The following is a 13,401-nucleotide window of genomic DNA, read 5'->3' as shown; positions in this document are numbered from 1 at the left end:
CTTTTGTCTTTTTCTTTTTTTCTCTCAATAAAAAATTGATCACAAAAAAACAAAGCTGTTTACTTGTTTAATTCAAGTTCAGTAAAACTGCACCTGGTTCTTCACTTTAAGCACAAAAGTGCAAATTAACACTAGGCCACTTTTGTGATTTTACTGTCCTCTAAGATAAAAAAACAACAACAACAACAAAGAGTGACACTGATTTGATGTAAAAAGCACAACTATAACTATTACTAATGCAATTTATGGTGTTACAATAATAGTCAATAACAATAACACAGGCTACTCTTATATACTAGAAATACTGTGGAACATACTGTACTGGTGCCAGTCTACACTTGTACTGGTGCCAGTCTACACTTGTACTGGTGCCAGTCTACACAAGAAGGTAAACGATGCTGCTAGAGATGTGTAGTTAAGGAAGAGTCAGAATTCATTCTTTGTAAACAATGTTATTCTACCAGGTACAGTAGTGTCAGTCTGGGTTAGAGAGCAGATCGACGCACACTTTGCTTAAACTAATGCTGCATGTGTACAACAACGATTCTGTAATCAGTTCTGTCTAAATTATCCTTAACTTAAAATTGTTCCTCTGCTTGAGCAGGCTTTGGAAAACTTTTTCAGGGAGCTGGAAGATGCTTCTGTCGTGGCCGAGGTCCTGAGCATTAATGATACGCGTCAGCAGAGCTTGTTGTATGGCTGGAGACTGACACGGATGATGCTGCACGCTGTGACTCACATTCCTCCACGGCTCAATGACTAACAGGCCTCGCAAGCCAGCTTCCTCCTTCCTGCTCGAAAAAGTCAAATTGGTGAGTGTCGTTGTGGTTGCTGTAATTGCATGAGTGCCATTCCTTTCTTCTAAGACTCTAAACTCTTCTATGTTTCCCTGGGTTTTACATTTGTTGCTAATATCAGCTGTGGAACTGAGTGCAGTCGTCCCAGTGAATCTATTAGCCTGGCTAATATTAGAAAGGGGTTCACTTAAACAGGTCACATTGGTTGTGCTGGGTGTGTTCATTTGTCTTGATTGAGTGTCTGTCCTTGTGCGGAGTCCTCGTGGACTCGGAGCTGCGGTCTCCTGGATGTGCTTGCGTAGATAGGCTGTGAAGCCCTGAAGCAGGTGTCTTAAACTTGTCCTGTAAGACAGACCCAGAGACCTCGCTGATCCCACAGGCACAGAGTGCAGCCGGACCTGTTGGATTTAAAACAAAGGTGATTCAGATTTTAGGCAAAATCCATTGGAATTACACTCATGACAGAGGATTGTATTTTGTTCACTTGGAGTAATTTGTGCGTCCTCCTGATGAATCTAAATGGAAGAATGTTGGGGAGACCAAAGCACATGTGGTGATTTATAGGGCAAAATGTGCATTTCTCTTTCTACGATGAAGAGTCTTCTTCAATTCCTATCATTGCTGTGGTGGTCGCTGTCACTGGTCATTGAAGATTATTCCTCACTCATCATTTATGTCTTGTTTACAATGGTTTTCTTGTCATGTCTGTTTTTGTATCTGTAACACCAGACTTGACCACACCTCTGTGATATTGATATTTCCATTTGAAACTATAATTGGTGACAGCTTGGCGTTTGAGTTGCACTGTGGGTAACACAGCACAAAGGAAGAGGAGGCATAAACTGCAACCACTGCTTCTTATGCATTAGTGCAAGCTGGGCAATAAAATATAAACTATACTACATCAAGTTCATTCATTGCTGCCGCAGGAGAGGCTGGAGAGTCCCAGCTGACAGCAGACAAAAGGCAAAGTCTACTCCGGACAGGTCGCAATGCTAACCCATCATATAGTTGCTCATCTACTATCACATGCACAAATATGATTTAGAATCTCCAATTAACCCTATTCTGCATGTGCACAAGCTGGAGTACCCCACAGACCTGTGAGGCAGTGATTCTAACCACCACACCACCATGAACTGTAGTGTAGCTTGTTCCCTTGATTTGTTCAGAGCAGACCTGGTGTATTCTCATGTGCAGGTGAACTGCAGCTCCGGTCAACCACTGCTGCATGGACAACGTGCTCATCCTCTTCTTCGTGGTCATCCTTTCGTAATGGTCAATGAGTTCAAGCTTCAGCCAACCGTCGTAGAGCTCAGTCGTCTCCGCTATCTTCTCCTCATCGCCGGCAACGCCCGGGACCAGACGGAGGTAGCTGTGGATGATCCGACCGATTCTCGAGGAGCTGCTGATGCCGAAAATTGCCTTTGCTTCAAACCTCTGACTTGAGGAATTCCCCGGCATTGACCCTTGGGCTCGGACCTGCCGGAAATGACAGAAAATAAAGGCAAAGTGATCCAGTTTAACAACTCAGTTAGTGAGTCTGTAAAATATTTCCTGCCTGGGAAAAGACATTGGTTGTGCAGTGATATAATACATAATTGGATAAATATACAATTTGACTCAATTATAAACTTTTATAAAATTATAAAGGATCTTCAATTTTACTCCATCCAGTATCCATGTATTTCTGCAGCCTATCAGAAGTCATCTTAATATAGCAACACTTTGACTTTATGGTCAAAAGAAATTCAAGCTGAGAAGACAGTTGTATAAAAGTCTTATTTGTTACTTGTTAACAGCACTAAGGAGTTTAATTTTGACCCGATGGCAAAAAGGATAAGAAAAAAAAAATGACTTCACAAATTCTATGAAACATGGCAATCCAACCGTTACTAATGTTTCCATGGGATCATGAAATGACCAAAATCAGCACATGCTTTAGCTGAGGTTTCTAAACACAGCAGCAGACGTTCAATAGTTGGACAAAATTTGACCTACTTGTTGGGCAACCTGGTCAAAGAGCAGAGACAGCGCGAGAGCAACAACCCCGACTCCTCCATAGCTGACCCTGCTGCTGCCCCCCAGCTGTTGAGTCAGGTTCAAGTTGAAGCGACTCTGCTGCTCTCTGCTCATGCTGCGCTGTAAGAAGGCAAACTGATGCTGCAGAGCTGCAGAGGAGTCCAGCGACAAGTAGGTGGTGAGGACTGGATCCAGGGAGATGTCGGGTATGATGTTGGCATCTCGAGCCACGGAGAACAGCTCGTGGACAGTGGCTGGAGAGGGAAGACACAAACTGTGGCCCATCAGAATCATGGCTACATCGCTCTGTGTGGCCAGTGTGTGGAACAACTCTGTTATCTGTGCTCACGACCCTTTGCTTCATTGGACTGGTCATGCTGATAACATCACTCTGAATAAGCCAAATGAACACAACACACTCCCTCATTTAAATAGATTATTTCTACAAACAATGACTACAGGAACCTGGACCGTATTTTCCTGTTGGGACTAAGCCTATGGAAAATAGTTGCATTATTTTTGTTTCTATCATAAATGGCATCCTTACAATAATCCATGCATAGCTCTCTTGAAAAAGGTTGAAAGTACACAATACATTTGTGCATTGAAATGTGGCTGAAAAGAACAAAACAACTGCCGTTTACAAAACAAACACGTTTTTTCTAATTACAGTCATTGCAGATCATCAATGAAACTGTGATAAACTATGAATGAAAGTACCATTCACCTGCTGAACATTAACCTCAATGTCAATAAACCAGAATGAAGGACATGTTTACACTGCTGGCTCTGCAGCAAATGCCTTTATTCAGTAAATCTGTCTGGAGTAATGAAGAGATATGATGCCAAAGAATTTATGGCCACGAACGATGACGTGAACAAGTGAAAACACTTGATAATTATACAACTATTGTATTCAGTTAGAAAGGATAAGCTGTTTCCCACCGATGTCACAGAAAGCCTCATTGTTATAGGACATAGAGGAGAGTATGTCATTGTTTTTACAGAGACCTGGTCCAGACAGGACACCAAACATGTAATAGCCTGGTAATTACAAGTATTATTACGTTGTTATATTCATATAGGGACAATGATACTACTACTAACAACAACAATAATGATAATCATCATCATAATACCTTTAAAAACACACGTTTACAGGACTCGTGGGGACAGGAAGTAGAGAAACAGTATTACTTGTTTATAAAGTCGTTGAATCCACCCTCGTGTTTCTCCGTAAAACCTCGGCTATCTCCGTGGTCACGTGACCCTCGCTGCAGAAGCGTTGACGACACAGACCAATCCTTTAAAAAGAGTCCTTGACCTTCATCGACGTTATTATTATTATAAACGTACACATTTAACGTGAATCACAGCGCAGAATAACTCCGTGTTTTCTTTGTCTGCTCTCGTGTTGAATACTTTGAGGTAACATTTTGAATGAATGACTGAAATCTCGCAATGACTCTGTTGTTTGGGAGACTGGAGATGACGTCAGTGTCTTGACCTTCACACTTTGCTCGTCACTCTCCCTCTCTCGCGCTCTCGACTTCCTGCTTCCGGTTGTGTGAGCTCGGTCCAAACAGAAGCAGGTGAGTGCGTGAACAGCCGAGAACAACATGAGTGAACGGACTGTGATCGTCGTCCTCTGAGTGAATAACGACTGTGTTACTGATGAGTAACGAGTGGACTGTGATGTGTTTGAGCTGAGTGACCACAGACAGACAGGCAGACAGACAGGCAGGCAGGCAGACACATTAGAGACATCTGCAGCAGAGAAGCAGAGAGTCAGGGTGGATCCAGGGCAGAAGAATGTAACTTGACCCGGTGACCTCCACGTAGACCCATGTCAGCAGAAACTTTCCATATTTTTATATTTCATTTCTCCTTGTTTTTCGGTCGCTGTCTCCTTTATATTTGTCAGCCAATTTCAACAAATGTATAAATCAAACCGTTTAGTTTCTTGGTTCAACTATTTATTTACCTTTGAAATACTTAAAATGAATGAAACCCTCTTGTGCCTTTGATATGGGTGTGTGGGTTTGAATCAAACGGGAGTTGAAGGATTCAGTATTCTTAACATCATCCCAGTTAAGTTAAGATAAGATAGCAAAATTAAAGAAAGGTACAACTGGAAAAAAGGACTATAGTCTGTGTGCATTATGTACAGAAACGTTATGGACATTATATACAATGAATGAAAGCTAGAGGAAAATATTGCACGTTGCAGGTAGATGTGTAAATAAATATAATGAATATTGTGTATACAGACTCTGTAACAATACAAATACTTCTATAAATAATGTGACTATTGCACAGGATAATGCACTGGTGAACAGGCAGCAGGCACAAGATTGTGGAGATGGTAGTGGTGGAGTAGTGCAAGTGGAGGTGGTTACAGTGCTGGTGAAGGTGGTTACAGTGCTGGTGAAGGTGGTTACATTGCTGGTGAAGGTGGTTACAGTGCTACATTACTTTACTCCTTTTTGCACCGCGGGTGCAGCAGTCTTGCAGCAGTCTTGCTTCTGGAGCTGCGTCAGGCCTCCACAGTCTCATGTAGGGGGTGAGAGGGGTTGTCCGTGAATGCATGCATGCATGTTACAGATAGATTCTTCATCCTGGTCAGCATTGGTGAGGACCAGACTTCAGTTATAACCTGGTCCTCAACAAAATATTCAAATATGTGAAGCTACAGTATGTTAGACTTGAGCTTAAGTTCCCTTCAGTCAGACATTACCATGACATGTTTCTGGTGGTCTTCCTCAGACAGGTCACATGATGTAACTGGTGACGGTGTTTTATTGTAACCTGTTTTATACAGGTTACAATAAAACACCGTCACCGTCATTTGTCAGACAGTAGAGGACGAGTAGCTCTTTTCTAGTCTTGATGAACACTCAAAGCTGCTTTACACTACACTTTTCCATTCACACCAATTCACTCACACTTTCTTACAGTGCAGCTACTGTAGTCACTCATCTTTCATACTCATTTTGCACGGGGTTAAGTGTCTTGCCCAAAGACACATCGGCACATAGATTAGCAGTGGAGTTTGTTACTTTCAGAGCAGATGACTTTGGCCTTTTCTCAGTCGATTAGAGCTGCAACTAATGATTATTTTCATAATTGATTAATCTGCTCATTATTTTCTCGATGAATCGATGAATCGTTTGGTCCATAAAATTTCAGAAAACCTTAGAAAATGTTGATGGGTTTTCGTCAAACCTGGAAATGATGATGCTCTCTAATGTCTTGTTTTGTCCACAAACTGATTTACTTTTAATGATTTCTTTGTTATCCAGAGCAAAGAAATGTAGAAAATACTCACATTTAAAACAATCTGAAATCTTGTTTTAATCATGAAAAAAGCTTCAAACCGATTAATCGATTATTAAAATAGTTGTCGAATAATTTAGTAATCGATTAATTGTTTCAGCTCTACAGTCTATGATGTGGTCTTACATCCTGTCACACCTGTAGAAAACATGGAACATTGTGAAGAAGACCACAGGAAGTGGTTGACTGAATGAAACCTAAGCTGAAGATGAAGTAATGATTCACTGTGGTGCATAGAATAAACTCACTAATGACATTTTTGTTGCAGTTTCTCCAGCATCATGAGTCAGCGGACGGAGCGACGGGGCATACATGTGGACCAATCAGACCTGCTGTGCAAAAAGGGATGCGGTTACTACGGCAACGCAGCTTGGCAGGGTCTGTGCTCCAAGTGCTGGAGGGAGGAGTACCAGAGGGTTCGGCAGAAACAGATCCAGGATGACTGGGCTTTGGCGGAAAAGTAAGTGCTTGAACCAGCACATCCTTTCACAGTCTGCACAGATAAACAAACGACGGGTGTAAAATGGTCAAATTAAGGACCGAGAAACAGCCTTGTTGTGAGTTTGTTGACGGTAATAAGATTGTTCTCAGTTAAAAACATTTCCTACGTTAACAATATTTTACTCCAAATTCTGTCCAAAAAAATGACACAGTAGCTTGAGCTCAACCGTGTCATTGAGGCTGCGTCAGCCCTCTTTTAATCCTAGTTTATCTTAGGTTTTCTCAGCTGTCCATTTATAGTTGTTTTAACATACAGTTTATTTAGTTTAGGGTTAGTTGAAATGATTTATGCAGTATTACTTGTTAGAGTAGTTAAACGTTGGCCTTAAACCTTTGAGTAAACGAACATGATGATAGATGATAGATATTTCTGCGTTGATCTGAGAGGGGCTCGGATACATGTGCATGAAAATGTAACCTGGATGTACAGCAAGTGGAAATAAATATGCAAACCCTTTACATGACTCTTCTTCACCTTGGTGACTGAAGATGAGACTGTAATACAGAGCAGATTCCTCTGCTCTCCCCTCCCTTTTCTTAGTGTATTTGGGAACTACGGTGGCCTCTGCAGGCCAGAAAGGATGTTGTTTCTAGTTTTTTGTTCATCTGTTATTCAACTATCCTGTTTTTTTAAATCCCATTTCTCCATGGCACTAGGTTGCAACGAGAGGAGGATGCGGCGTACGCGAGTAGCCATGGAGCTCAGCCGCAGCCCCAGGGCCAGTCCTCGGCACCACACCCAGGACACGCCTCTCTGGGCCCCTTCTCCAAGTTTGAGGAGAAGAAAACGAACGAGAAGACGCGAAAAGTGACCACGGTGAAGAAGTTCTTCAGCCCCTCATCACGCACTCCTCCCAAGAAAGGTATGACACAACCCCAAATACGACACCGTGTGATGTCCATGTGCCGTCTTCACTGCTCTGCTTTGTGTCTTTATCTAAATGTGGTTCCTCCTCCTCAGAAACCCAAGAGGGCAAAACACCCAGTCCGTCCATTAGCCGCCACAGCAGCTTTGAAACGGACCAAGTGTCCAAGGAATTTGTGGACTTCTTGAAAAACCTGCAGCGGCCCGGCCGGGAGATCCATAAGCAGTGCCGCGCCTTCATCGTGAACATGTCCAGCAAGAAGGTCTGTGGTGCTCACACATCAAGTTTCCTGGCACAATGATTGTACCTGCACACACATTGTTTAAAGTGTGGTTGTCTGAGGTGCCGTGACACCGTGTGCACCCCCAGCACAGAGAGAGAGCAGCAGGGAAAGTAAAGTTCGCTCGCTGCCTCATTTGACTGGAAACTGGAGTTTGTAAACAAGTCAGTCTGCAAACAAAAGTCCGCAGGTAAACTCATGGAAGCTGTAAGTTTACATCACTTATGTAAAAGCAAACAAACACTGAACTTTCCCATGGAGGCAGCAGCGTGTGTGAGCTTTGACGTATAACTGCTGATTTCTCTGTGGATCTTCTTAAACTATGTGTTTCTTTGTGTCGCAACTGACGGCCATGTTTTCACATCTCAGGCTAGTTTTCAGCGCAAAATTCAAAGTTCACCTGGGGATATTGATTGTATTTTGAATAATATGTTAAGTTGCACGGCTCGCCGACAGTCGACATTAAGAAACACAGCTTTTTGCTCTAAAACGCTGCTGTGGGAAACATCTGGTGCTGGTCCGAGTGCTGCATGAATGAATGAATGAATGAATGAATGAATGAACCTCGCGTCTCTTGTCTCGACAGGATCTCAGTGCTGAAGAACTCTCAGAGTGCGTTCAGGATTTCTACCAGAACATGGCCGACCGCCTGATGAGTCATTATAAAGGTCAGATGAAAATAAACTCTGTAATTATATTGAAATGTAATGTCCTTGATGTTTGTGAGTCCAGTTATTGTCACTGAGCGTAACAGACACTAGATGGCAGCACAGTCAGGCGTTTAAACACGTCTCTGTGTGGTTGTTCACAGGCTCATCAGAGTCCGTGGAGCAGGTGATGGACCAGGTGGAGAAGTACATCATGACCCGTCTTTATAAAGGCGTCTTCTGTCCAGAAACCAGCGACGACGAGAGGAAGGATCTGGTCACACAGAACCGGATACGGTGAGGGAGAGATTTCCTGCGCGGTGCTCCTCGTTAGTTTGCTGCAGTCTGACGAACATTGTGTCACTTCAGCCTCGCTCAGCATGTGAGCGCACAGCAGCAGCAGCTGCTGACCGCACACGTTCGTCTCCCCGGGGGGAAAAACCAGCGAGTGGAACAAACGTGTGCGATTGCATCACATCACCATGGAAAAGCTTTACACTTAACAATACTTATTGTTGTGTTTGTTTGTGTTGTTGCAGGGCTTTGCACTGGGTGACCATCCAGATGCTGTGTGTGTCCATGGATGAAGAAATCCCTGAAGTGTCGGAGAATGTGGTCAAAGCAATAACAGGTCAGAGAATAAGCCTGGAAACTCAGTCAGTTCTCAGGGACACAAAATAATATACATAACATCGAGCAACATATTCATATGTATATATAGTTTTGTCATCTTTGAAAAAGCTGCTTTCCGTATGTGAGACGTGCAGTAAAACACAGGATTTACAACGAAAAATAGAATTATCCCTCTGTCGTCCCTCTGCCGTCCCTCTGTCGTCCCTCTGCCGTCCCTCTGTCGTCCCTCTGTCGTCCCTCTGTCGTCCCTCTGCCGTCCCTCTGCCGTCCCTCTGACTCGTGTCTGTCCTCGTCTCTGTGCCTCTGACCTGCAGATGTGATAGAGATGGACTCTAAGAGGGTTCCCCGGGACAAACTGGCGTGCATCACGCGCTGCAGCAAACACATCTTCAGCGCGATAAGGATCACGAAGAACGAGCCGGCGTCGGCCGACGACTTCCTCCCCGCGCTCATTTACATCGTGCTCAAGGCCAATCCTCCGCGGCTTCAGTCCAACATCCAGTACATCACACGCTTCTGTAACCCGAGCAGACTGATGACCGGAGAGGACGGATACTACTTCACTAACCTGGTCTGCTTATTTTATTTATTTTATTCTTCTTCAGTGAGTGAGTTTGATCACATGTTAGAGGTTTAGTGAGACACACTCATACAGATAATTAATACTTTCCAATGTTGACTGATTTCCTCCGTGATCTCACCGAGGGCTGAAAGATTTGGAGAAAATATCTAATTGCAGTTACTCTGATACACATAAAGTTACAGTTGTGTTATAAACTGAAAACATTGCAAGGATGAGAATAATAAAGATAATATTCCTTTATTACAACATGTATTCATTACATTGTTGAATTTACAGAGAAGATAGAAAAACAAACGATGTCCAGCTTCCTTGGTTTAACTTTCCCTCATTTTTACTTCATCGTATCAGTGTATCAGTGTAATAATATATAAATGTAGATTTATAAATTTATAAACGTTTAGAAATCCTCTACAAATGGCTCCAGTGGCTCTGGTTTCACAGTGACACTGTACTGTCTGTACTGTCTGTACAGCTGAATAACTACTTGCAGTAACAGATATTACCACAACTACAAACAGTAACGGAATAAATGAGGAGAAAGACATTTTTGTCGGTGTAAAAGTCTTGAAATGTGAATGGATTTAGTTTTCAGTTCATCAGGGTTTCAGCAACTCCAAGTCTACCAATCAATTAGTACTCCTTAAATGAAATAATCCACCATTTTGATCATAATCCATCTTTTTAATCATAAAGAAAGAGTCACTAATGTGTCAGCTTCCTTTATTGGCACCGTAGAGTCCATGAGTCTGCAACCTTAATCTGGAGCTGCAGAAAAACCCATTTGACCCATAAAATTAAGATAATAACATGGATAAAGTTTAAATTTTAAGAAACGACAGAAAGAAAACGTTTTATACCCAACCACAGAATCACATAGACCTGGTCCTTCCATTGTTTGAGGAGAATTCATGAAATTAAAAGGAACACACGATAAATAATTCATTAATTAATTAAATAAATAAATAAATAAATAAATGAATTAATGAAGCAATATTTGGATTTCATGTAGTTCATGCTTGAGAAAACCTGCCTGGCAGAAATATGTGCATCCTAAGGCTTTTGACAGACGTTGGATATGATGCACAAAATATTTATTGCCTTGATCTTTACACAAAAATGTAAATAAAATATATATATATATATATATATATATATATATCTATATTAAAGATACAAGGAGCCACTGCAGAAGGGCTGAGGAGCCACAGGTTGAAGACCCCTTTCATTTTTGCCTTTTCCTTCATTTTCCAGTGCTGTGCGACCGCCTTCATTGAGAAGTTGGACGCTCAGTCTCTAAATCTGTCCCCGGAGGAGTTTGAGCGTTACATGTCGGGACAAGCGTCGCCACGTCTCCACAGCTCAGAGGGCGACTGGGCCCTCGCCGGCTCCGCCCCCGATGCGACCGCCACTGCCACCACCAACCCGGTCCTGGTTCAGCTCAATCAGAACCTGGAGCTGCTGTCGGGCCTCATCAGCAAACAGGAGCGCGTGACGGAGGCGGCGCAGAGCCTGCAGGCCGACCTCCTCTCCTGGCCTCAGAGCGTGGAGCGCGAGGTTCATGGTGTGCTGGAGAAATACCCGCTGGAGATCGCGCCCCGCATCGTTTCTGCCATCGACGCCAACAACGTGGACAACGACAACCTCCCGCCACCGCTCACACCACAGGTGTTTGCTGGGTAACGGAGTCGTCACTTTACGCTCATGTGAGTTTGGCGTCTGCGTCCCACAAAAATGTCTCCACTATGCCAAAAACCACTCCACACTTTAACACACTGCATAATACTGTAAATATCTCCACTTGTGGAATCTAGTCGTTGTGTATTTGGTAGATGGAGTCACAGCTGCTTTTCAAACGCTGACATTTCACAGTTTGAGTCCATTTATTTCAATAAAGTCACAGCGATCAGCGGTGGATTTGATCCCCGGGAGAGAATCATGTACATTTCAACTGTAGTGGAATTATGGCAGCGGCCCATGTGCAGTAAAGTCATCGCATCATAACCGATAAATTAGTTTTCCCCTGTTCTACATTCTACATACATTCAATGACGTATCTTTTTACAATTTCAACATTATGATGTGACAGATCACAGTGGATCCATGAAGTCACAGAGAAAAATATACAATTTCACATGAAGATTAGATTCTAATCATAGTGGGAAATTTTAACAATTTCATCCTGTGGGGCCGGTTCTGGCCCACGGGCCATATGTTTGACACCCCTGAACTATGGTATGGAACCTGACGACGGCGTCGTCTTCTCATGAATGATATCAATATTATATAGAAGTTATATAATAAGGGATATAGTGAAAAGAAGCAGCACTAACCTAACTTTTACTCACCAGCTGTAACATTTCATCAACTCTGTGTGCGTGTGTGTGTGTGTGCGTGTGTGCGTGTGTGTGCGTGCGTGTGTGTGTGCGTTTTATCAGAGCTGCAACTAACTATTATTTTCTCGATTCATCGAGTCATCGCTTGGTCCATGACATGTCAGAAAACGTTTTTGTCCACAAACTAAAAATAACTCTGTTTTTAATGATTTCTTTGTTTTCATGGAGCAAAGAAAAGAAGAAAATATTCACATTTAAGAAGCTGAAACGATCAGAATTCTTGTTTTAAAAATGAAAAAAGCCTCAAACCGACAAATCGATGATGAAAATAGTTGACGACTCATTGAGTAATCGATTCATCGAGTAGTTGTTTCAGCTCTAGTTATTATCATTATTATTATTATTATCATTATTATTTTCATGACGTGACGGTAAAACAGAATGCATCCATTTCATTTCAGTGCAAACAACAACACAGCGTATAAGAGCAGAACGTGTTTCCCTCGTCAGACGCTTAAATGAACTGCTTTGGCTTTTGCTGTTTGTTTCTTTTGTTTTTTTTAAGTGTGTGTTTTGATTTGAATTTCAACAAATGAACTTGAATCTTAACCTTTTTGTTTTTTTTTTAGAAAACACACACACTACGTTTAACATTTGAACATTAACTGTGTTTTAGAATTGTCTTATTTTCTCTCTGTCAGGATTCAGTGTTAACAACTATTACATGTTATTCTATAAATATAATAATGTATTTAATGAAATACTAAGTTTGTGATTGTGTGATGTGATGAAACACTAGACTGTAAATAATAAATAATATCACTGCAAACATAATCCAGACTATCAGCAGAAATTAATCCTGTTAAATTTCATCACTAACTTGTTTTTTTTGGATTGTTTTTTTTTTTCTTCTATAAATGTAAAAATACTGTTAAAGGATGGTTTTATATTATTTTATCATTCATTTAAAGTGCCCTAAATAAAGACTCTAGACTAAAGATTCACACTGTTCACAAATTTTAATCTCAGAATTCTGGACCTGACTGTTTTTATTAATCTGGAAGAAGACAATGAAACTATAATCCACAGAAACCATGTGAGCTAATCTGGGCGTCGTAACCTAAACATAAATAAATGATGGGTTTTATTCTTTTCATTAGAATTTAAAGCAGAAGCCTCAAACTTGTTCACAAATATGACAAAAATAATGTTTTCTGGTTGTGTTTGATTAAAGATTAAAAATTAAACTGAAATAAATACTGTATGATGCAATATAAAGTGTGTGAATGCAACTCACTGTTGGAAAACGATGAAGTGTTGTATTTTTCATTTGAAGTAAAATATGACGGTGAAATTAAACGTTGAACTCTTTTGTTTTTGCACTGTTGTGAAGTGGTTTACAC

At 41.6% G+C, this 13,401-nt stretch overlaps 2 protein-coding genes across 5 annotated transcripts; one reads left to right on the top strand and one right to left on the bottom strand.

The window, feature by feature from the left end:
* Window positions 1–71: 71 nt before the first annotated feature.
* LOC131458711 (uncharacterized) lies at window positions 72–4,185 on the bottom strand. 4 transcript variants are annotated; one of them, XM_058627918.1, is made up of 4 exons: window positions 3,959–4,185; window positions 2,799–3,073; window positions 1,977–2,279; window positions 72–1,195 (listed from the first exon to the last, which is right to left on the bottom strand). In XM_058627918.1, the coding sequence occupies exons 2-4, from the start codon at window positions 2,931–2,933 to the stop codon at window positions 563–565; spliced, it is 1,071 nt and encodes a 356-aa protein (XP_058483901.1). In that variant the 5' UTR covers window positions 2,934–3,073; window positions 3,959–4,185; the 3' UTR covers window positions 72–562. The 4 variants fall into 4 exon arrangements, with proteins under 4 accessions (XP_058483901.1, XP_058483902.1, XP_058483904.1 ...); XM_058627919.1 differs by having other exon boundaries at window positions 2,799–3,093; window positions 4,017–4,185; XM_058627921.1 differs by having other exon boundaries at window positions 4,017–4,185.
* A 118-nt stretch (window positions 4,186–4,303) lies between these two features.
* On the top strand, window positions 4,304–13,369 carry rabgef1 (RAB guanine nucleotide exchange factor (GEF) 1). Its single transcript, XM_058627916.1, has 9 exons — window positions 4,304–4,411; window positions 6,424–6,615; window positions 7,314–7,519; window positions 7,618–7,784; window positions 8,389–8,470; window positions 8,614–8,746; window positions 8,989–9,080; window positions 9,397–9,653; window positions 10,917–13,369. Exons 2-9 carry the CDS (start codon window positions 6,437–6,439, stop codon window positions 11,343–11,345), a joined length of 1,545 nt encoding a protein of 514 aa, XP_058483899.1. The 5' UTR covers window positions 4,304–4,411; window positions 6,424–6,436; the 3' UTR covers window positions 11,346–13,369.
* The last annotated feature ends 32 nt before the right edge of the window (window positions 13,370–13,401 follow it).

Source organism: Solea solea, chromosome 4 (genome assembly GCF_958295425.1).
Source record: "Solea solea chromosome 4, fSolSol10.1, whole genome shotgun sequence".
NCBI lineage: Eukaryota > Metazoa > Chordata > Actinopteri > Pleuronectiformes > Soleidae > Solea > Solea solea.
The sequence above is the reverse complement of the archived record's forward strand: the minus strand, read 5'-3'. Positions and strand labels throughout refer to the sequence as shown.